Below are 23,165 nucleotides of genomic sequence, written 5' to 3'. Positions count from 1 at the left end.
AAGGTGGGTGTTAGAGGCAAAAAACAAAGACTGAATTACACTCTTCTCATCTGCAAAGGCAAAATTATGGAACAGCCATGGAAAAGAGGCAACCAGCAAGCTGCTGTCTGGCAGAGATGGTTACGGGTGTCACTTCAAACAGGATGATGCCGTTTTAAACTCTTTACCTTCAGAAGAGTCGGACTCTTTCTGCTCTGCAGCATTGCTCTTGTTGCTGTTGGCTGAGGAAGAAGGCACCTGCTGTTCTGTCTCCTCCTCTTCTTCTGAATCCACGCTGCCATCATGATCTCCATTCTCGAGATCACTTTTTGATGAACTCTCTGAGGCCTGAGATGCTCCAAACCTAAATCAGAGAACTCAGAGTCAGTAAATCCCTTGGCAGCAGCCAAGTCATCCCTCCTCGCCCCAGGGAGAAAGCAGAACCTGGCTGCCGACCAAGTGATGCTAAATCCCTTCTATAGAGCTCAGCTCCCAAAAAGATGCAAGGCTCAGCTGGGCACTTCTTAAGATATTTCCTCTAATGGCCCTGAGTGCTTTGCTTGTCAAAACCTGTTTGCAGAGCCCTAAGAGGAATTAAGCTGCAGTGATGTCTCAGGGCTGGAGAGTGATACGAGCAGACAAAGGGCAGCAAATGAGAGGAGTAGAGGTTTGGGATCATTTGTGTACCCTATCAAGGCAATCTGATTTTTAATGCTAGGCAAATAATAACCATCGGTCTTGACCATTTGTCCTGTCTCATTTAATCATATTTTTGGATTTACAGTTACAGAAGGGACTTTACATACTAACTGACTGTAACAAAGGGATGAAAAGCTGACAGTGATTTGCAGTGCCACGGGATGTCACTCATTCTCATGCAAAACATGATTTGTCTGCTTTAGACACTTCGAACAAGAACGTTCTGCCTGTTACCCTCAGCCTTCCAATGCTTCCAACCTCCTCCTGCCCCAAGGTGAGGAAAGATCCTTCCATTTCTCCTTACCTCGTCCTCGATTTAACTTGTGTTGCATAGGTTATCTCCTTCTCTTCCCAGATATCTTCTTCTTCCTCGTTATCATCAAATTGCTGGATTCGCTCATTGCAGCAGGCTTCAAAGAGGGAAGCATTGGGCTGAAACAGTATCATAAAGAGATCACATTCCATTCAGTCAATGGAGACAGAAACAACAGCTTTGATGATAACAAGCTCGTTCAGCAGCATCTGCACACAAGTAATAGCAGGCAAGTGTTCCCTGTCTGCATTTAACCATACATCTCACGCTGCCTTTGCATCCCAAGAAGCCCTCAGAAGTGCAACAGCATTGAAGCCCAGCTCAGGCAGAAGCAGCAACACCAGGGACTTAGAGAAGGACGCACAGCAGTGTCTCACCAACACTGCCCCAAAGCCAAGAGGACTTTCATTTCCAGATGGTGCACCAGGAATGGCTGTGCTGGAATTCCATCCTGCGCACAACTGCCTCCCCAGAAGCTATCAGCAGCTCCTGGTGGCTGCAGGCGTGGCTGGAAGTTCCACCAAGAAATCAGATTTTCTGTACCTCCAGAGCAATGCCTATGGCAGCCAGAGGGAGGATACTGTACTAATGGTACAGTGTAAGTGAAAAAGAAAGATGAGGACACCTAAGTCTTAGCACTGATCAAAGCAAAGCTTGGCCAGGTGAGTCTGGAACCGCCTCTGTAAGCCACTCCCCAGCTTCTTCAGTGGATATGCAGGCCAATAAAACAGAAGAAGCAAAACAGAGCACAGAAATATTGAGACCCACGACAACCCCAACCCTCCACGTGTAATGTTTCTTAATCATGCATGGAAAGATTATCAAAGTAAGAACAAGAGCAGCAGATTTACACTGCAGAGAGGGAGAGAATACAATTCTTCTGACATGAAGAGGAGTGGTTTTGAAGATCTGCACCAAGGCAATAAATCAGGAGGGTTCATTTCATGCCCTGAGATCCTTAACTGCATGCAGCCACTGGAGCACTTTTGCATTTCCTGCAGATGTTTTGAACACCACTGGCTGACTCAAAGGTGAACCAACTTGCCCGAATGCATCCCATTACACAAAACATCCCAAAATATCCACTTACGCTGTCATCGTCTGCATCTATGTTGAAGTTTATCTCTGCAATCCTGTCAAAAGGAGCACTGCAAAAAGAAAGGAGAGAGCCTTCAGTGATGGCAGCACTGCTGCGGCCCCGGCAGGAACCAGAGGGCAGCTTGCCCCTGCTCACTGCTTTCTTCAATGTGATGGTTTCTGCTCCTTGAGATGAAAGATTATCTCATAGTTTTGAATATTTGGGAGTAAAACAACAATAATGATGTGGGATATTCACTCCTAGGTCTGTCTAGTACCTGCATGGCAACTCTGCCAATGTCTGGCTGTTACTCTGCTCTCTATGTTACTTATGCAGCACAAAGGCAGCCTCAACAGTTTTCACTGAGTCTTTCCAGCTGAATCAAAGCTGGTATGAAAACACAACAGAGCCTCAATTCATTAACAGCAGAAGGAGCTGCAGCCAACTGCTGTGCAATTCCAGTCCTACATTCACCAAGGACTCCTCAGTCTGAGACAAGACCCAGGGGATGGACTGGATCCTCCGTAGTGGGCACAGACCCAGCAATACCCAGAAGGGCTGCACCTGCCTGTTCTTAGCATAATTCCATGAACCTCAGAGAATCTGAGTGGTTCCACATCCCTGACTCATTACTGGGACACAAACATGGCCAACAAATATCATCCCATAACCCAGTTTCCCATTGAGACCCAAGAGTGTCTGCTGTAAGAACAGCAGAGGGTGCTGCAGGTTAAGGAATTGCACTCTGCTGTCACAGTGTGTGCCCATGCAGATCTTCTCTGCTGTATTTCTACATTCAGACAGGGCTATTTTCCTTTCCAGGAGGCTGATCAGCAAAAATCCTCGTCACGCACATCGCCAGGACGTTGAAGCTCGATTCTTAGCTCTGAAAATAAGCAAGTTTGTATCTGACAAAGTTGTTTTACTGCTGGAATGCAGAGGGCACGGAGCAGCTGGGCTGAAAGCTGCCTATGGAGCACCAGCATTCTTTTTGGATGGGCTTTTTGGACAGCAGACCCTGGAGACTGCAGGCCTGTACCAACTTAGGATCCTTCTGGAGAGCTCTTGTGTCAATAAACGTAACAGCAGAAGCTCAGAGCTTCCAAATCACTGTGGGCAAACAGCTGCAGTCCCAGTAAATTCCTCTGCACCCTCCGTAAGGTGAGAAAACAACGCTGCAGCTTTAACCAGATTGCAGCAGTTCTTCCATAGAAGCAGCACCAGCTCTGAGCACTCAGTTCAGCAGCCATGGAACATTACATTCAACCCAATCTGCCTCCTTCGAGCTGCGATTTGCTCCCAGCTTATCTGCATTTCCTTATTCATAAGGGAATAAATGGCTAATTTTTTTCTGTGGCTATCACTAGAACACCATCCCTCCACTCCTAATTTCAATGAGGACTTAATGCCACTGGAGGATATCTGTGTAATTGCCTGGAGTTAGCTCTAATGCTTCGCTTTTTGTACGATTCCATTTATTCTAGAACGTGGCTGGGTAATAACTGCATGTTTTATTAAAAAGGTTTCTCTTCAGAATGAAGAAGTGCTTCTCCATGGTGCTGCAGCCACTGCTGGGTGACTCCTATCAAAAGAAATGCTGTGAAAAAGACGTCGGGTGTTTCCCAATCTGTTGATCACACTTTGGTTTGTGTCACACCAAACAAGGTGCAGAGCCAGCTTCACTTTAAAACCAGAAGAGAAAAGAAAGATGAGATGCAGAGAGGTGTAAAGGCCAGACAGAATTCTCTTGAAGCTGCGTACACTTACTTGATATTATCATCCTGGTCAGCAAACTCCTCATCATTAAAGCCAAACTGATCCACGAAGTTTGCTGTCATCTGCTGGATTTGGTACTCAGAGAAGGCCTGAGAACAGAACCCACAAAGAGCTACTGGGCAACTGGAGCACCTCAGGCACAACACACACCCAGAAGGCACTTTTGGGCCCTCCATCTCTCAGCCAGGCTGCCCAGACATTGATTTGGTCACATTCTTGCCTACTCATCCACACCTCATTCTCCATTTACGAAAACAATTCCTTTTTCCTCTACGTAGAATCTCCCACTTCTTTATTTTTCAGCTTGTTTCTCCTATTGGAGGATCATTCTGCATACTGGCAGTCAGCACACTGCAGCTCCAGCTGAGGACCCCAACCCTGCAGCACTCTGTCATGACCCCACATTTGTGGGGAAGGTATTTGCAAAGGCAGTGCAGCCAGCAGCAGAATCTGGACAGAGATAACAACAGTAACAACAAACTGCTTTCGGATCTTTTTTACCCTTCACCACATTTCAGACTGTGATTGTCTTTCTAACCCCCAGCAGCAGCCTCCCTCTAAATAGGTTGAAACTTCTATTTTCTGCCAATGCTCTTAATGTCAAAAGTGGTGGGGAGGAGCTTGCCTGAGTTCTTCAGCCTGGAAAGCTGCTTCCAAATGTTTGATGGCCCTTCATCAGACTCTGAGGAACCTGAGGTCTTTGTTAAATTCAAGTGAACCCTCAATTTCCCCCATTTCTTTTTAATTCAAGGCTTTTTACTGCTCTTATTGCTCTTTTCTCACTTACATCTTAGTATGGCTCTTCCAGTTTTTTAACAGAAGTCTTTACAGCTCAAGGGGAAGCAGAAACCCTCTCCCAGCTCCAATTCCACTGCAGGCACTGACACAAACCACCTTGCTGGCTGGGACCTACAGCAGTGAGCTGCAGCTCATCTATAGAATCAGGATCACTCAACCCACTACTGTGCAGAGAACCAGGAAAAGAGAAAGAAATATGCAGTGCCTGACAGAGATTGGAGAGACATCCTGTATCTGGGACTTGGATGCAGCCTGAGCCAAATTTATTCCTGGCTGGAGTCTAGATTGAAGTCTGCCGTTTAAGTAACTATAATGGAAAGATGCTGAAAGGCTGAACACGCTCACAGTGACAGAGTGAATGAAGCTGCCCCGTAATAGGAAGGATGAAGGGAGAACTGGAGAAGCAAACTCCCTAGAAGCAGCAAGGAATGCGTCGTCAGCTCACCTGTTGGAGAGAAAGTTCATTGGGAAAAGCACTCTCAATGTCTTCATCCTCACTGGAAGAATGCAGATGGTGAGTGCTCACCTGAAAGAAGCAGAGAAAACAAGCATAAGGGAAAGCTAGGAAAGCTCAAATACCACCATGAGAAAAAGACAAAGACAAAACTCCCCAGAGGAGTAACACAGAAACACAGAATAGAGCTTGCCAACACGTGTGAAGGCTGCTGCATTACTGCAGAACACATATGTTTAGGCACACTGCCTTCGTAGAGTCAAACAGAAGAAGAAAACTGGCAGTATTGTTCCTTTTTTTCTTTATTAAAGACAACCCAGAAGACAGCAGAGCTCACTGAAACGTGCATCACTGCTCTCACCAAATCCACCGTATTCCTCCTGTTTGTTTCCGTCAGCGTCTCTTCTACAAAGCTCTCCCACCTCCCTCTGCAGTCCTCAGGTAGCTCTGGGAAGAAGCAATCTTTGTTACAGTGTGGCTACCTTCAGCCTCCAGGTGTAAAAGCAAAGTTCTGACCGTTTGGAAACGATTGCAAGAAAACAAAGAGCAGCTGAGTTTGGTTGAAATGCTGGTTTGTTATGTGAATGTATGGTGCTCAGTAAGATAGCCTTCTCTTTCAAAACCCTCGCAAAATAAGGGGCAGTAAGGCCTTTTCCCAGTTATTTCATCGAGGACAAACCAAGAGAACAGAGGAATGTACCTTTGATGAACTCACTGATCTGGGTGTGCATGGGGCCCTTCTCCATGTTCTGCACCACGGCGTTGGCGATGCGGGTGAGGTGGCCCATGTTGCCTCGCCTCATTCCCCCTTCTGCCCTGCAGAGAAAAGCACAAAGGTAACAAGAGACCCCAAGCAGCAGTAAGAATTCATGTTGCGACCACAAATAACACTGCTGGGTGGGAATTGAAGGCACAGGAACACAAAACCCTCACGAGGAGCTTCCAGCTAACACTGCTATGTCTCCAGCTTAAAGCAAAGCCTTCCTTCCTAGCTGCTCACACAGCAGGGAACACTTCCATTTCCCCATGGATGCTAACGAGATGGGAATTCATTTTGAGCTGCTGCAATGCGCTCACTGAAGTAACAGACTCACAGAATGGCTTGGAAGGGACCTCAAGGATCACGAAGCTCCAACCTCCCTGCCACAGGCAGAGAACTGTAACATTTGAATCCACAGTTTGGTGAGGGTGTGTGGCCCTGCAGAACCATCCAGTGTTGGCCCTGTACATCCCTGTCCTGGGACAAGGCAGGGAAGCAAGGCAGCAGGACTGAACCTGCAGTGCAGGCAGAGGAGCACTGATGGGTCTGGACTTTGATTTCACATAGAATCACACAGAATGGTTTGGGTTGGAAGGGAACGCAAGGATCATGGAGATCCAACACTCCCTAAAGAGGCAGGGCCACCAATCTCCACATTTCAGAGCAGTCCAGGCTGCCCAGGGCCCCATCCAACCTGGCCTTGAACACCTCCAGGGATGGACGGGGCATCCACAGCCTCTCTGGGCAGCTGGTCCAGCACCTCACCACTCTCACAGCAAACAACTTCTCCCTGACATCCAACCTCAATCTTCCTTCCTTCAACTTCAAACCACTTCCCCTTTGTCCTGCTGTTATCTCCCCTTTCCAAGAGCTGACTCCCAAGTCCTGTCCCTGCTCTGAGATCTGTGTGCAACAGCCAGAGCTGAAGGAAGAGCAAAGCTGTAACAGCAATAAGGGTACGTAACTGCAGCAAGGCTCAGCCCTCCAACCTGCACCCCAAATTCAGAGTGTAGAACTATTCAAATGAAATTAACACCTGGAAATGAGTTTCTAGAGTCAAGCCACGGCCTTTTGGATGCAGACCTGTGGTTTCACACGCCAAGCCAGCAGACAGCAGCAATCTCCTTTTCCTCCCTATAAACTGCTGCTTCCTATTCGTGCTGATGAGGAAACTGCACTGACTTTAAATAACTGAAGTAATATCTTGTGGGAATATTCAATTCCTGCAGCCTTAGAACATGGCACTCTGAGCCCCAAACTCTTTACTTACTGTATTTTGTCGTTTGCTTCCCAGGCATCCAGTATCCTTTGCACTAAGCAGCACTTCTGGAACAACTGGGAAAAAAAAAAAAAAAGAGACAGGAGTTCAGAAGTTTGCCACAGAAAGACTCAATGCCTTCAGAAATCTGTACTGAACTGTAGTGACTTCTGTCCACTCCTTCACTGTGACGGAGTAAGAACTTAAAGTTCAGCACTTATCTTCCTCAAGAGCTCAAGTTTCTTCTTTCTCCCTGTTTCTTATGCAGAGGATCCAAAGAAAACAGCAAAACCTACCAACAGCTTCAGTCTGTTATGGGCTTCACAACAGCAGCAATGAAGAACACTGCTGTCATTTCACAAATATAACAAGTTTTCATCATTAGGACCACATGAGAGAAGCTAAAATGTGGTCAGCTAGTTGCAGTTATCATCATTTTCTTGTGTGGGCCAATTTTACATGTAGCTTTATTAAAATGATGGAGCAAAAAAGGGATTCAGAGCCCATTACATGACATAGATCGTGTGTTTATTTTGTAATTGGATGCTAGAATGCATTCAGAAAAGTAAATGCAGTTCCCACCAGAACTGACAGAACTAATGATATCTAAACACTTGTAAATGAATTCTGTGCTCTTGGACAGTTTGTCACATCATCTCCTTCTTAATGCAAGTTCAGACTGCATCAACCAGGCTGCACTTGGGCTGGAGGAATCCAGGTATTTCTACAGGCTGGGAGGAGCAGTCCTTGAGAGCAGCCTTGCAGAGAAGGACCTGGGGGTCCTGGTAGGTGGAAAACTGAACAGGAGCCAGCAGTGTGATCTTACAGCTCAAAAAGCAAGTGGTGTCCTGGGCTCCATCAGCAGAGGGGTGGCCAGCAGGGACAGGGAGAGGATTGTCCCTCTCTGCTCTGCCCTGGTGAGGCCCCATCTGCAGCACTGCGTCCAGGTGTGGGGCCTCCAGTACAAGAAAGACAGGGAGCTGTTGGAGAGGGTCCAGAGGAGCCACAAAGATGAGCAGAGGGCTGCAGCACCTCCCTACAAAGCCAGGCTGAGGGAGCTGGGCTTGTTCAGCCTGGAGAAGAGAAGGCTGTGGGGTGAGCTCATATCAGCCTTCCAGGACCTAAAGGGAGCCTACAGACAGGACAGGACTTGGGAGTCAACTCTTGGAAAGGGGAGATAACAGCAGGAGAAGGGGAAAATGGTTTGAAGTTGAGGGAGGGCAGATTGAGGTTGGATGTCAGGGAGAAGTTCTTTGCTCAGAGAGAGTGGTGAGGTGCTGGACCAGCTGCCCAGAGAGGCTGTGGATGCCCCGTCCATCCCTGGAGGTGTTCAAGGCCAGGTTGGATGGGGCCCTGGGCAGCCTGGGCTGCTCTGAAATGTGGAGGTTGGTGGCCCTGCATGTGGTTGGGTGGTTGGAGCTTCATGATTCTTGAGGTCCCTTCCAACCCGGGCCATTCTGTGGTTCTGAAATTCCCTGGTGATGTGACATGACTCACATGTGTAACCATGATATTCTCTGTGTTGTTTTCTGGAGTCTCTTGGTTCTCCGTGGTCATGTTTCCATTCAGCACCTCTTCTCTGCTTTCTGGGTCATTGGCAGTAGTTCTTCCCTCTTGCACAGAGTGTGAGAGAATAGCTGCTATGGACAATTCCACTTGGAAATGCAAAAAGTTATTCCACGTGTATTTAAAAAATAAGTCCTGGAACAAAATGAGAAAGAAAAAAAAGTTACTCTGGATGCATCTTCCCAACTTTTGGCAATCAAATGATGTCAGAACACTGCCCCATTAACTGCTTGGTCATTTTTCTTTATCATAATAGGGACGTAACGTGACCAGCACACTTGACACAAACCACTCTGTGCCCAACAGATGAAAAGGAAAGCAAAAACACTCTCAGCCTGAAGCCATTCCCCCCCTCACCCCTCGCAGTGCCGCGCTGTGTTACTCACAAGTAATAAATCCATGGTACTGAGTCTGCATAGTTCCTGATTAATACTGGGAGTGTTTGTGTGGAGCAGAGCAGCAATCAGGCGAGATCCGTGAAGACGAGCGTTGCCCAGCGGCTCCTCCAGGACACCAATTGTAGTCAGGATTGCTGTTTTCTATCAGAGAAAAGGAGATGGAGAACATCAGTGAAGGTCAACGCTTCCCCAGTGCAGATGCACAACTGTTTGACTAAATAGAACGGCCTTACATAAATACTCTCTGCAGGCCAACCTATGGCATCTTCCCACTCGGCAGTGCCCTGGGAGCACTGTGAGGTCTGAACTTCTCAAACTGAAGAGATGAAAACGCCCACTGACTCCAGGTTCCCTCCTCTGTGCCCCCTCACCACTTCCACCAAAGCCATCAGCCACATCTCTCTGCTTTTGGCTTCACTTGGATGCACTGTTGCGTCCAAATCCCACTGCCTACTTCATAGAATCAAAGAATGGCTTGAGTTGGAAGGGACCTCAAGGATCATCAAGCTCCAGCCTCCCTGCCTCATACAGGGCCACCAACCTCCACATTTCAGAGCAGCACATGCTGCCCAGGGCCCCATCCAACCTGGCCTTGAACACCTCCAGGGATGGACGGGGCATCCACAGCCTCTCTGGGCAGCTGGTCCAGCACCTCACCACTCTCTCTGAGCAAAGAACTTCTCCCTGACATCCAACCTCAATCTGCCCTCCCTCAACTTCAAACCATTTCCCCTTGTCCTGCTGTTATCTCCCCTTCCCAAGAGCTGACTCCCCTCCTGTCTGTAGGCTCCCTTTAGGTCCTGGAAGGCTGTAATGAGCTCACCCCACAGCCTCCTCTTCTCCAGGCTGAACAAGCCCAGCTCCCTCAGCCTGGCTTTGTAGGGAGGTGCTGCAGCCCTCTGCTCATCTCTGTGGCTCCTCTGGACCCTCTCCAACAGCTCCCTGTCTTTCTTGTACTGGAGGCCCCACACCTGGACGCAGTGCTGCAGATGGGGCCTCACCAGGGCAGAGCAGAGAGGGACAATCCCCTCCCTGTCCCTGCTGGCCACCCCTCTGCTGATGGAGCTCAGGACACCATTTGCTCTCCAAGCTGTAAGATCACACTGCTGGCTCCAGTTCAGTTTTCCACCTACCAGGACCCCCAGGTCCTTCTCTGCAAGGCTGCTCTCAAGGACTGCTCCTCCCAGCCTGTAGAAATGCTTGGATTCCTCCAGTCCAAGTGCAAAACCCCGCACTTTGCTTGAACTTCCTAAGAACTCGAATTACAAACCTGAAGCATGAATCCTTCTTGAAAAGATTTAAGGTAGAGTTTGCCTGGCCAGCACGTGGTGCTTTCAGAAAACACCCACTAAGCCCATGAGTGAGGATGAGGAAAGCCCCACGTCCAGCCAGCAGCTTTTTGCTCCTGAGGAAGGCTGAGCCACGTTACCTTGGGAGGGCTGAGCAGCAGCTGGTGGAAATCTTTTAGCCTCGGTTCAATGCCATGTAAGATGCTGCTATTGACAGTGTAAGACCTTTCAAATCCCTGAGTGTATGAGTCCATCAGTCCTTCCACCCTGTAACAAAGAAAACACAGTCAGGGTTTGACCAAACCTTAAAAAGGTCTCCACTCACACTGCCCGTGTTGGTTATTTTCTCTTGAAAATTAACTCTGAATGTGAAAAATAACTGACAGCCACTGAAGGTAAGTGCATAATCATATCATTAAGTTATTTGCAAGATGATATTCACATAATCAAAATTGTGAATGAGATGAGTGGGAAGGCAGAAGGGAAGCTGTCTGCAGGGCTGACAAAGACAAATTGCTGCAGTGCTTTCCGGGTTCTCAAACTTCATAGATATTCAAAGAATAAATTGTGCCAGGGAGTGTTTATAAACACGTGTTAAAAATGGTAACAAGTGCTCCAGAAGTGTCCTAAAGGATACTAACCAAGCAGTTAGGCTCACATCTCTGCTGCTCAGCAGGACACTGACTATCAGCAGTCCCTTCCAACAGCACAGCCTCATGTTGGAATAAGAGAAATGCTTTCATTCCAGTGAGTCACCAACAGCCTACATGGCACCCCTGCGTCTGGAACTCTTAAACCCTCAGAGATGCAAGGCACAAGGCACAGAGGATGCAGCATCTCAGCTTTTCAGCCTTAACCAAGGGTGGTGAGGCATTGGAACAGGTTTCCCAAGGAGGCTGTGGATGCCCCAGCCCTGCAGGCATTCAAGACCAGGCTGGATGTGGCTCTCGGCAGCCTGGGCTGCTGGTTGGTGACCCTGCACACAGCAGAGGGTTGGAACTGATGATCATTGTGGTCCTTTTCAACCCAGGCCATTCTATGATTCTATGAACCGTGCATGACTGCCTAACAACTTGTCAGCTCAGTGCCATCTCCTGTCTGTTTCTCCCTCTGTTAACTCTTCCTAATCTTCCATCACCTCCTTCACTCTTCCTTATTTCCTCCTTTTTAAAAAAGTGAGATTCTCAGCATCTCCCTTCCTCCCCACACCTCTCCTTTGCTCTATCCTTAATTAAAACTAGATTTGAATTGCTAAAATTGTTCTGGTCAGGATTGAAGCACGCTGACTTACCCAGAGCGCCTGGTTTCCAGCAATGTTAGCAGAACCTGTGTTCCATTCACTATGCAATTTTCAGTCTGCTCTCCATCAAACATATTCTTCAGGAGTTGCTCCACACATTCCTGCCTGTTGGTCAGCACAGATTTACACTATTAGTAACATTCAGCAGCTGCTTTAATCACAAAAATACCCACTTCTGAGCTTTCTTGAACTGAAGTTTGCACTTAGTAAAGACAGAAATGGCTTTACACGAGGCTTAGGAACTTGCTTCCTCACCACTAAGGCAAGAGCTCCTTATAGACACTGAGACTCCAACCTGAAACACGGTATCAACAAGGCAAAACTCTTGTTATACATTGGAAGACAATCCAAATATTAACTTAGTTTGTTTAATTTATGAAAGATAGTATGAAGCTATGAGCTCATAGTCTAAAATTATCCACCAGAATCCCAGCAGAAAGGCAAAATGCACTGGAAACTGACCTGTGTCATCTGCCACTGGCACAGTGGGATCCAGGACCCAGCAGCAGAGGCCAACAGAAGCAAACTGTAAATAATTTGCTTATCTTTATTAGTCTTAGCTTCCACTAACTTGAAATATTCAAAGCCATTCACCGTCTCTTTGAGCCTTTAAAGCAGGGTAAGATGCCTTCCAAACCTTGAGAGTGCCAAGGGAAGGTGGGGGAACCCCAAGCATGGTACTGACAAATGCTGGAGTCACAAGGAAATGACAACAGTGGACTTTTCTGGCTTTTAAACATGATTCTGACACTCAAAGACCAGCCTAAATTACAAACATGGAGTAAGAGCCCACTTTTCTCTCTGCTATCTGCTACATTCTATAAGTTAAAGACAGGAGGAGTGTTTGACTTTGGCCACGGCTCCTGGTGGCCTTAAGTGATGGTTAATTTACCATTCGTAGATGGAAAAGGTCACTGGTAATGCTTGGAAAAACTCCCTGGGAAAAGGCATGAGCCACGTGACAGCTGGGGATCATCAGCAGAGACGCGTGGTGCAAAAAGTCACTTCTGCTCAGAATGTTTTTCCTTTGAAATAACGGAGCGGCGTAACGACTTTCAGAAAGGTTCTTTGAAAGTGCAAAACCATTTTTCTTCATCTCGTGGAAATGCAGGTGGTGAATGAAAACGTGACAGCAACAAAGAAAACCACAGAAGAGGGCGACTGGGAGAGAGAGGGAGGGAGGTGAAGCAGCTGCTGAAGATGCTCTGGGTGCACTACGACCCAAACCTCCATCTGTAGCAACCCCTGTGCAGCCCAGATGGAGTTCTACCCCAGAAGCTCTCACCATGGGCAGCAGTGTCCTGCCCCAAGCACAGCTCTGCGTCTCTCTGCTGAGCCACTGAGAGAGGAGGAGGTTCAGATGAGAAAGGAGAAGATCCAGAGTGAGTGCACAGAGTACAGACCTAGGCTGTCTGTGAGCAACCCAGCAGAGAAAGGCTCAGCCCACAGCTGAAGGGCTCTGGGGTCATTCAGTCCTCATGAGGTTCAGTCCCTGATGGGGTTCAGACCCTGACGAGGGTTTCCAGGACTTGAAATATGCAATTGTGGTGATGGATGGAGCTCAATCCAGTGGTCACAAGTGGTGCTCCCCAGGCATTAGTACTGGCCCTGTTTAATATCTTCACTGATGATCTGGATGAGGGGGTTGAGATGAGCCAGCTCGTGCCACAAGCACAGTGGGGGTGGGCTGGGGTTGATCTTGATGATCTCAGAGCTCTTTTCCAACCTTAATGGCTCCATGATTCTATGATTCTATCTACACCAACAATCCAAATCACCACTCTGGGACAACAGATTAGGCCTGCTTCATTTCTGCAGGCTCAATCAAGGAAATGAAGCATTTAAGAGCAGCTCCTTGCAGAGGCAGGCTTGTATTTCTGCACCTCACACACCAACTCAGCCCTTTGTGCACAGAACTGAGCTCCAGATCAGGAGAAGCAGACAGCAACGTCGCAGAAATGAGGAAAGCTCTGGGCCAACAAGACTTACAAAGCAGAATTTTTCAGCCCTACTTACAGGTGCTGTCTCATTCCCTTCAAGTCTTCTGTTTCACCTCGTTCCTATCAACATACCTTTAGGTCTAAAGGAACCTCGTTTGAGGTCATGTTTATGTTCATCTTTTCATCAGCCCACCATCACCAGCAGTTTCCAAATGATGGAACACACTGGATTCCACTCCTGTGATCACTGCACTGACCCATTACCTTCATGTAATTTACACGAAACGACGTGCAAACTTGCCACAACAGCTTACAAACCAAAACAACTTTTCTGCTTTTTCCTGTCAGGAAGGCCTCAAAAGAGATGACATCTCTACTCACAAACTCATCAATCAGTTTACCAATCAGAAGCCAGGAAATGATAAAGCCAATTATGCACCTTCGTGTCAAATCACACACGGCACTAACGAAGAAACACAGGAATGCTAAGAGCTGCTGCCTTTGTGGGTTTTCCCTCAGCTCCCACCAAATTCACTGTGAGATCTCAGCACACCCACTGACACTGATTGCTTTTGTCTTCAGCTGTGTGCTTCACAGATCATCAAGCCCAAGCTGTGCTCAGGCAGAGCTACAACCCCAGCCATCTCAGCAGAGGTGGCCAAATGACACCCCAGCTTAGAAGCAACATTTAATGCTTGGGATAAGTGTCAGCAGTTAAGCAAGGGCTCGTGGCTACTTCCCACAGGGCTGTGCTCCCACACAGCTGGCAGGAAATGACAGCAGCTGGTTTAGCAACGATCCCCTGAGCAGTACTTACGATTCCAGTGCGGTGAGAAGTGGATCAGGCTCAGGTATATCCTGCAGCTGATTGCTCTGGTCTCTGCTCAATCTTATGATGTCACACAGGGTCTGGGAAGCATTTGATTGCCTCTGTAAATGAGAGGGAGCACATGGCAGCGTTAGCTTCTCAATTTGCCTCATTCTGGCCATCAGAGAAACTAATGTCACTGTACGAGTGCTACCACGGCTCTGAATTATTCATCTGCTAAATGTAGCACTTAATTATTAGAAGCATTAATAGATTTCAAAACCTAAGAGAGGATCTTCCTGAACACAACAGTTAAGTTCAGTCAAAGATTCCATAAAGTGAGGACTGTATTTCATAAAGTGAGGACTGTATTTCAACTTTCTGACCGAGTGCATTAACTTGGGACTTTCAAACACAGTATTTCACCTCTCCTTCTCACTGCTTCCTGCACAAAGAGAACTAAATGATTTGATAAAGCCCTTTACCTTGCAGGACCCACTGCCCACAAACACAAAACACAAGTCTTGCCATACTCACATCCTCATCCTGGCTCGAATGGATCAGCTCCACAAGTCTCTGAATAATTCTTGCTTCGTTAAGCCACTGGAGGGAAAGGAAGGGAAAAGAAAATCGTTGTTTGGTATTGCAGCATTCAAAACAAGAGGATCCTTGAGAAGGTTGGCATAACACAGAGTCCTTTCCTTCTATTTCAGAATCAAAGGCGTGGACAACACCTATAGGCACAGGTCACAGAATCACGCAATCATAGGCTGGTCTGGCTTGGAAGGGACTTTAAAAACCTTTTTGTTCCAAAGCCCCTGTCAGATAGAGATGTCTTTTAGTTACCATCAGAACCCACACCCTGCCAATGGAACTAAAAGCCTAAATACCTTTGGAAAATATGATCAGTCATGAAACAGATCAGCCATAAATGCTATCTCATCTGAAGCAGCACGAGTGTAACTATCAGCATGCTCTTCTGCTGCCACTTCCTACCTTTACAGCCACTGTTGCTTACACCAAACAGCTCCAACTCTGCCCACGCTGTTATTGCAGCTCATCTCCTTGCCCCATCCCACACCACAGACTTCCTCCTATTAACTCAAGCCATCACTTCACCCCAATTCCCTGACCACTTGCAAACAAAGCACACCGCCTGCAAGGAACACCTTCCAGTTTCCCTCTTCCCAGCTCCACCTCCAAGCTCAGCTCCTCGGTCCATCTTCAGCCCAGTTCCTAATGGCCTTCACCCCAGGCAACATCAATCACACCAATCACTCACATCCTCCAAGCTAATGCACTCTTAGTTGCTTTGGAAATGACTGACCAAACCGTAATTAGAAAGAAAATAACTTTGGAGGTTTCTGCAATGATATTATCTTCCATCAGTCTTCAGATGAGTCACGGAGGAAGGCAACAGCCTCCCCACTTTCATAAGAAAGCTCTGTGCATCTCCTCTTCGACACTATTTTTTATTACCTGGTCACAAAACTTCAACCATCACAGAACTACAGAACAACTTCAGCTGGAAAAGGCCCTCGAGATGAAATCCAGCTAACAAAAGCCCATCCAGTGGAGCTGATCCCCGCCGTGCCTCCGTGTGTTGCCTTACCATCTCCATTGCACTGACAAGGCACCTGTCCATTCCCCATTTACTCGCTTGGCCTACAAGCATCCCTTCTCATCTCCACGTGCTTGGATACGCTCACTGAAACCCTTCTTCCATATCCTAAGCCTCAATCTCCCCACGACAGCTAAAATAGCTCTCAACTGGCAACTCACCAAAGCAGTGTCAGCGAGGTTAATGAGAATCTCACTTCTAACTTAAAACAACAACAACAACAACAAAAAAGCACAATAAAACCTGACCAGCAATGCCTCCAACAGTCCCTCTAACAATGAGACCTGCTCACCCCTGTGCTAAGTCTGCATGCTTTGCTTTCATCACCACTTACACAACCCAGATTTTGACTGCAATCCCTCTGTATTCCCACAACAGAAACACACTGCATGACTTTGATAATGAAAACTTACATTTCTTTTTCCTGCAGGTTTCCTTTCTTCATGCATTGGCCTCTGTAGATATGGCACAGTGGTATTTCAGCCTCTTTTTACTGCATGCAGAATCCCTGCCACACCAATCTCTGCTATCAGAGGAATTTTTACCCCCTTACAAGTTCTGAAGTCCCGGGGTTGGCTGTAATGGGGGGCAGGCAGGGATGGGGGGCTTGGAGGCAGTGTTAGAAACTGCAGGGACTCCCAGATCAGGGCAGCCAGAGTGGTGATGGATGTGCAGGAGTGCTGAGAAGACAATGTTATGAATTTAAGCAGGTTTTTTTTTTTGCAGTGTGGAAAAGCTCAGTGCTCCCCAGACCATCATTTTGCATGGAAGAAGGGAGAGTCAGGCACTGCACAGGAATTAGAGGATGGAGATTTCCATCCTGGAAGCTGGCATCGGAGGAATGAACTTCTCCACCTCCACAGTGATATTACCACACTAAAAAGAATCAACCCTGGGGAGCAGTACTGCTAAAGCTCTTCATTGAAGATCATAGAAAAAGACCTTAGCAAGTTCAGGAACATACAATTGTAGAATCACAGAACGGTTTGGGTTTGAAGAGACCTTTGAGATTGTGGAATTCCAACTCCCTGCTATGGGAAGGGACACCTTCCAGCAAACCAGGTTGCCCAAAGCCCCACAGTACCAACTTGGGGGCAGAAGCAGACATGCAGGAGGGGAGAGCCATCACCCAGAGTAACCAGAGAAGCTGGAAGAAACCTCAGGAAGATCAACAGAGGTAAAATGCACCGAGGATGGAATAACCCCGACAGCAGGAGTGAGGGTCAGGAATTGCTTGGGCTGCTCTGGGAGGTGCCAGGATGGGACAAGAGCCCCAAGATGTCCAAGGGAAATTCCAACTTGATGCTAGGGAAAGAAATCTCCACAAAACGTGGTGAAACAGCGGATGAGTGCCTGGATATGTCTCTCCTCTCAGAGATATTGCAGACTACTTTGGACAAGGCCATGAGCAATCTGCTCTGGTGGGACCTGCTCAGAGGTGGGAGTGGACACACAGGGACCATCCAACCTGCACTGTGCTGTGAGTGAACTCTGCAGGCCAATGCTGAAAGAAGTCCACTGTATCAGGACTTCAACAGCACTCCTTCTTCTAAAACCTGCTGGAAATATACCTAATAACAGCATGACTTTGGCTTGGGTATCCCTCACGAGTCACAGCAGTAACAACAGAGAAAAGCAGGGCAGCACACAGCAGCATTTTTTGTGTGCTACCATCACCGCCCACATCAATCCCTGATGGAAAGGCTGCACGATGCTCCAGATGCAAGAGGTGAGAAGATGGGTACAAAACCATGGAAGTCCCTCAGCTGGGAGAGCTGCAGTGCCTGGCTGCTCCTCAGCACTGCCCAGAGAGAAGGAACACACGGGGGACCAGCAGATTTCTCATCACATCCTATCCACTGCCATGGAAACCTGACAGCTGTGTGCACCAGGTGAAGTCTGTCCTTCGGACCCCAACTGGGGAAGACAGACAAATTCTCCTCTGCGAAGGTCATAAAGCTGTGCTTCATACTTTAGCAAAGAGGAGGACATGAAGGGTGTCAGACCTGGAATTACTGGATCTGCTTCCCATCAATTCCAAATATATGCCACCAGTATCAGATGTGGAAGCCTCTTCTTGGGACCAGGTCTGCTTGCATTTTTCCAGGTAAGACTACACTAATAACACACAGATGGAGGACAGACTCCTCTGATGCCACTTATCTGTCCCAGTATTTAAAATGCTTCAGGAATCAATCTATATTTAAGTCTTCCTCCTACCTAAGAAACAAATTATTTCTTTCTTTCACAAATCTGGAGACGTTCCAGGATCAAATGATGGTGATCAGAGAAAATACGCATCTGCGAGCACAAGGCTTCATCTGAGGATACTGGCAGGTAAGTGCCTGAAAGACCAGCCATTGGAAGGAGCTCTTCAGAGGTTTCTGACAAAGACTCTTCCAAATATTTCCAGTTGTGAAGGTCCAGACCTGGGGAGCAGACAGGTCTGTGAAGATGCAATGCAGACAACAGATCACTTACAGTGCACTTACCCTGAACCTGGAGGCTCCCTCACACAGTGGTGCTTCTCAAACTGAGAAGTCTGCAGGAACAGCACATCCTGGCAAGGCTTCCTCCTGTTGGCACAGCTCTCCCTAACAACAAAACCAGATCTATGCCAACCAAGCACTTTTCTATCAGGTGTGGAACAGAAGGAAGCTGATACAGAATTGTCATTTTGCCCTCAGATACAGATGAGGGAAGAGAAAGTGAATCATCACCCCAGATGCTCTAAGAAGGTATGAGATGGCACTGCCAACCTTTTCCCTGCTGCTGCTCATCCACTTGTCTTCTGCTCCCTTGCAACTCCCTTACTACGGTATGAGGCTGTGCAAAAATGAAAACCAAGAAAACAAAGCAACCAACCAAGGAAGAGATCTGGCTGCAAACAATCCTGGCAAAAAAACACAAGAAAGAGAGAGGTGTTCTCTGCTGGATCTATTCCCAGCTCCGTGTCACCCTGAAGCCACAAGAAGACTTCAGCTGGCAAAGGTTCAAGAAGAGCTGGATGGGCAGAACACGCATGAAGGGACAGAGGAAGGAAAAACTGCCTCTTTTTGTGGCACTGCCAACCAGAAGTGCTCGTGGGATTGCTGGCCCAGCTCCACTCGGCTCTGGAAGCCAAACGTTTCTACTAAAGACAGAGAAAATCTCCACCCTGGCCAACATTGTGCAGAAAGGAGCAGCTCAGAAAACTTCCAGTACGCATCTTGGAGGGTTCACCCAGCAGAATACAAAGCACAGAGCCACCAGCACTGCCCAACCATCCCAGAATCTCTGAAATTGAGGGCAGGGAATGACAGACCCGTATGCAATCACCAGGGAGTCTCTGATTTGCTAAGATGACAACGTGAACATTAAATCCACAGTGAGATGCTGTGAGACTTGCTACACAGAGCAGCATTCGGTTGAGTTTGGGCTGTTAAGGGTCTATCTTTGTAAACCTGATGTTCTAAAACACAACGAGCAGTTTGACAACCCAAGTGAAGCACAGGGAAAGCTTTCATCAGCACTGGAGCACTGGCTGGAAAAGTGGTGTTTTCACACCCACCTGATGTACCCTCAAGAGCAACACTTCCTAATGGGTAACAGAAAACACCTCTCAAACTTTTCTTGGACGAAATTTCCAGCTTCTAAGTCACACAAATAGGCGGTAAAGGCATTTTGTTGAACAGATGGTTCTCACAGTCCACTTGGGAAGCAGCTGGAACATAACCTGGAGATCCTGGTGTAACATCAGAGCTCCACAAACCTGAAAGCTCCAGATGTGCAATTCTGAATTTCAGTATTGCTGTGTGACTTTCTGCCCTTCTCAAGTCTCTGAGCCATCAAATTTTAACTTCTCCAGGACAATACTCACATTATGACCATTTGGGAAAAAATCCAGCAGCATCTCCAGCACCATACGGTATCTTTAATTTGTTTTCTTGCTCTTTTTTGACTGTGTGAAACCTTTCACAGGTGGAATTCAGGTAACAGGAAGGGTTAAAACATACGTGGCTGCTCATGGATGGTTGTTATTTGGAAGCCTGGATGTTTGGAGGTTTCCCAGATGAAAGCCATCCATCCATCCACAAAAATGCTGCTGAGTTAAAACGTTACTTTAAGATCAGAAGGAGAAATAATCGCATTATCCCGGTAATTGTTACGCTTTGCTACTGCAAGGCTGTTGTGCAGCTCTGCAAAGCACACTGCTAAGCTCTGATGTGCTCAGTGCTCTGGACACAGAAGGCTTGGGCAGCAAAGCTTGCCAAACATACAAAGCCTGCTGTGGGCTTCAGAGACACGGTACAGATTTCCACACAGTGCAATGCTCCCCTGGTGCAGTGCCAAGGAGCCAAAGCTGGCTGCACTCCTCCTCCAGCCCTACAAAGCTGCTCACAACACAGGGGACGAGGCAGCCTCACCCAGGGAGACAAACCTGCCCTACCTGTACAACACACAGCGCCTCGGTGAGGTACTTCATAAGGGAGCATGTTGGAGAGGAGGGGGGAGGAGATATCACCTCCAAAAGTCACACACGCTCTTGAGAAGAGCGGAGAATTAAACCAATCACTGCCCCAAATGATTGGTCTGAAATTCAGAACACTGGGAAAGATTACAAATTTCCTTTGTGAAAGCTCTACAGCAAAAGCAGCTGAAGTAAACAGTGGTTGCTATATGGAAAAAGGAGCTGAAATCCTTTCCTGCTGGGGGCTCATCCTGCTGGGCAAGCCTTGGGCAGGCTGCAGGGCCAACACACCCAGCACACCGACCCTAGCATCCAGTAAAGCAGCTCTCAGAAGAGCAGATCCAACTGACAAACGGAATGACATCCCTTCAACAAACAAACAACCCCGATCCCAATGTGGAAAAGAAAAAAGCAGCACGTTCTCACGTTCAGCACTTCCTGCCGTAGCGTCGCGGGCTCCACGCAGCTGATCAGACGAAGCAGGAGGTCCATCATGGCTGATGTGTCTATATGCTTTAGCACCAGGCTAATAAATTTGTCTTTTTTCCTTAGAAATGCGATCACCTGAAAACAGAAACGTCATCATCAGCTGCTACAGCAACAAAGAGATGTGACAGCGCCACGTTTCCTATGCTCCATGTTCTGGGCTCAACCAGCAGGTTGAGAGTCCCCTCAGAGGGCACCTGGGACAGCATTCCTGCTTCAAGGTAGTATGAAATAAAATCTTTTTAGCTCTCCTTTTTTTCCTGTGACACAAACAGCACAAGTGAGTGAGTCTGCACAGAATCAAAGAATGGCTTGGGTCGGAAGGGACCTCAAGGATCGTGAAGATCCAACACTCCCTAAAGAGGCAGGGCCACCAACCTCCACATTTCACAGCAGCCCAGGCTGCCCAGGGCCCCATCCAACCTGGCCTTGAACACCTCCAGGGATGGACGGGGCATCCACAGCCGCTCTGGGCAGCTGGTCCAGCACCTCACCACTCTCTCTGAGCAAAGAACTTCTCCCTGACATCCAACCTCAATCTTCCTTCCTTCAATTTCAAACCATTTCCCCTTGTCCTGCTGTTATCTCCCCTTTCCAAGAGCTGACTCCCCTCCTGTCTGTAGGCTCCCTTTAGGTCCTGGAAGGCTGCAATGAGCTCACCATACAGCCTTCTCTTCTCCAGGCTGAACAAGCCCAGCTCCCTCAGCCTGGCTTTGTAGGGAGGTGCTGCAGCCCTCTGCTCATCTTTGTGGCTCCTCTGGACCCTCTCCAACAGCTCCCTGTCTTTCTTGTACTGGAGGCCCCACACCTGGACGCAGTGCTGCAGATGGGGCCTCACCAGGGCAGAGCAGAGAGGGACAATCCCCTCCCTGTCCCTGCTGGCCACCCCTCTGCTGTTGGAGCCCAGGACACCACTTGCTTTTTGAGCTGTAAGATCACACTGCTGGCTCCTGTTCAGTTTTCCACCTACCAGGACCCCCAGGTCCTTCTCTGCAAGGCTGCTCTCAAGGACTGCTCCTCCCAGCCTGTAGAAATACCTGGATTCCTCCTGCCCAGGTGTAAAACCTCACACTTTGCTGTCTTAAACCTCATTAGGTTCACTCGGGCCCACCTTTCAAGTCTGTTGAGGTGCCTCTGAATGGCATCCCTTCCTCCCATTGAGTCAACCACACCACTCAGCTTGGTGTCACCAGCAAACTTGCACTCAATTCCATCATCCACGTCATTGATAAAGATGTTACAGAGCACTTAATGTGTGCAAATGGAATGGCTACCTGCTCTGTTTTCCTTGCGATGAGATTCCCGATGGTCTTGCTGAAGAAGCTGGCGAGCAGTGGGTTCAGGGGTGGCTCGTGATCCAAGAAATCATAGAGGATGTTGAGCAGTGTCTCATCCCCACCAAGCTTGTCGTTGATCTGGGGCACGTCGGAGGTCAGCAGCTCGCAGGCGGTGTTGGGGTATCTGTGGGCACACAACTGAAGGTGAAATGGAAACTCTCGTGGAAATGGGCACTTGTGGAGGTTATGGAGCAGCACTGCCCTTCGTGGGGTAGAAAACACCATGAGAATGAGGACAAAATGAGAGTCGTTGGGGCATGTAAGGAAACACCGTCCCTAGCATGTCATGTATGGATGTTTTACCACTGGATTATGTATTTCAGTTCAGCACAGATGGATCCCTTCCTTCTCCTGGCTTTGTTTCTTGCTCTTCCAGGTGGGCTCGTCAGAAACAGGTTACATCCATGTCCAGAAAAGATAATGATGTGCTTATAATTAATAGTTTGTTTATAATCAGGCAGGTGACACAGAGGAAAGACAAAGCCCACCCACTGCTTCTCAAGCTGCTGTCTGCAAGCAGAGCTGCTCATCTTCTGTGTACTTTTCAACAGCAAAACCCACATTTGCTACATAATTAAAAACACCTATCCAATGAATAACATGAGAAACCCTACAGAACAGTGTTGCAGCAAATGCATGTGTGTTCTTCAGTGAACGGTGTCATGCCATGGGACACAAAACCAGCACAATTCCCACTTGTAGTTGCTATGTAACGTGTGCTATGGCTCATAACTATGAAATGTAAGACACTGTTGTACCAGCATGGCTATCTCTACAGCCCAAAGGGAAAGCTGTAATGTCTGCTGCTGCTAGGGATGGGAAACATGGAAAGGCAATCCTCTTCTCCATCCTCCA

At 47.8% G+C, this 23,165-nt stretch overlaps 1 protein-coding gene across 5 annotated transcripts in view; it reads right to left on the bottom strand.

Moving 5' to 3' along the window:
• The window catches only part of PPP6R2 (protein phosphatase 6 regulatory subunit 2), a 72,457-nt gene that overhangs the window by 15,327 nt on the left and 33,965 nt on the right, over nucleotides 1-23,165 (bottom strand). For all 5 annotated transcript variants that reach the window (XR_014887510.1, XR_014887500.1, XM_085240459.1 and 2 more), the window contains exons 4-19: nucleotides 22,248-22,434; nucleotides 20,914-21,051; nucleotides 14,954-15,019; nucleotides 14,426-14,538; nucleotides 11,660-11,773; nucleotides 10,509-10,635; nucleotides 9,068-9,220; nucleotides 8,613-8,816; nucleotides 7,128-7,192; nucleotides 5,798-5,913; nucleotides 5,459-5,544; nucleotides 5,089-5,169; nucleotides 3,837-3,934; nucleotides 2,082-2,139; nucleotides 983-1,110; nucleotides 168-343 (exon numbers count right to left, since the gene is read on the bottom strand). Coding sequence is in view for 3 of the 5 variants with exons in the window: in XM_085240459.1 (XP_085096585.1) it covers nucleotides 168-343; nucleotides 983-1,110; nucleotides 2,082-2,139; nucleotides 3,837-3,934; nucleotides 5,089-5,169; nucleotides 5,459-5,544; nucleotides 5,798-5,913; nucleotides 7,128-7,192; nucleotides 8,613-8,816; nucleotides 9,068-9,220; nucleotides 10,509-10,635; nucleotides 11,660-11,773; nucleotides 14,426-14,538; nucleotides 14,954-15,019; nucleotides 20,914-21,051; nucleotides 22,248-22,434 (1,910 nt within the window). In the remaining 2 variants the exon portion in view is untranslated. The remainder of the gene's footprint in view (nucleotides 1-167; nucleotides 344-982; nucleotides 1,111-2,081; nucleotides 2,140-3,836; nucleotides 3,935-5,088; nucleotides 5,170-5,458; nucleotides 5,545-5,797; nucleotides 5,914-7,127; nucleotides 7,193-8,612; nucleotides 8,817-9,067; nucleotides 9,221-10,508; nucleotides 10,636-11,659; nucleotides 11,774-14,425; nucleotides 14,539-14,953; nucleotides 15,020-20,913; nucleotides 21,052-22,247; nucleotides 22,435-23,165) is intronic.

The sequence above is a fragment of the Meleagris gallopavo genome, chromosome 1, assembly GCF_905368555.1.
Source record: "Meleagris gallopavo chromosome 1, MGAL_WU_HG_1.1, whole genome shotgun sequence".
Classification (NCBI taxonomy): domain Eukaryota; kingdom Metazoa; phylum Chordata; class Aves; order Galliformes; family Phasianidae; genus Meleagris; species Meleagris gallopavo.
Note: the sequence above shows the minus strand (reverse complement) of the source record. Positions and strands in the feature narration are given on the sequence as shown.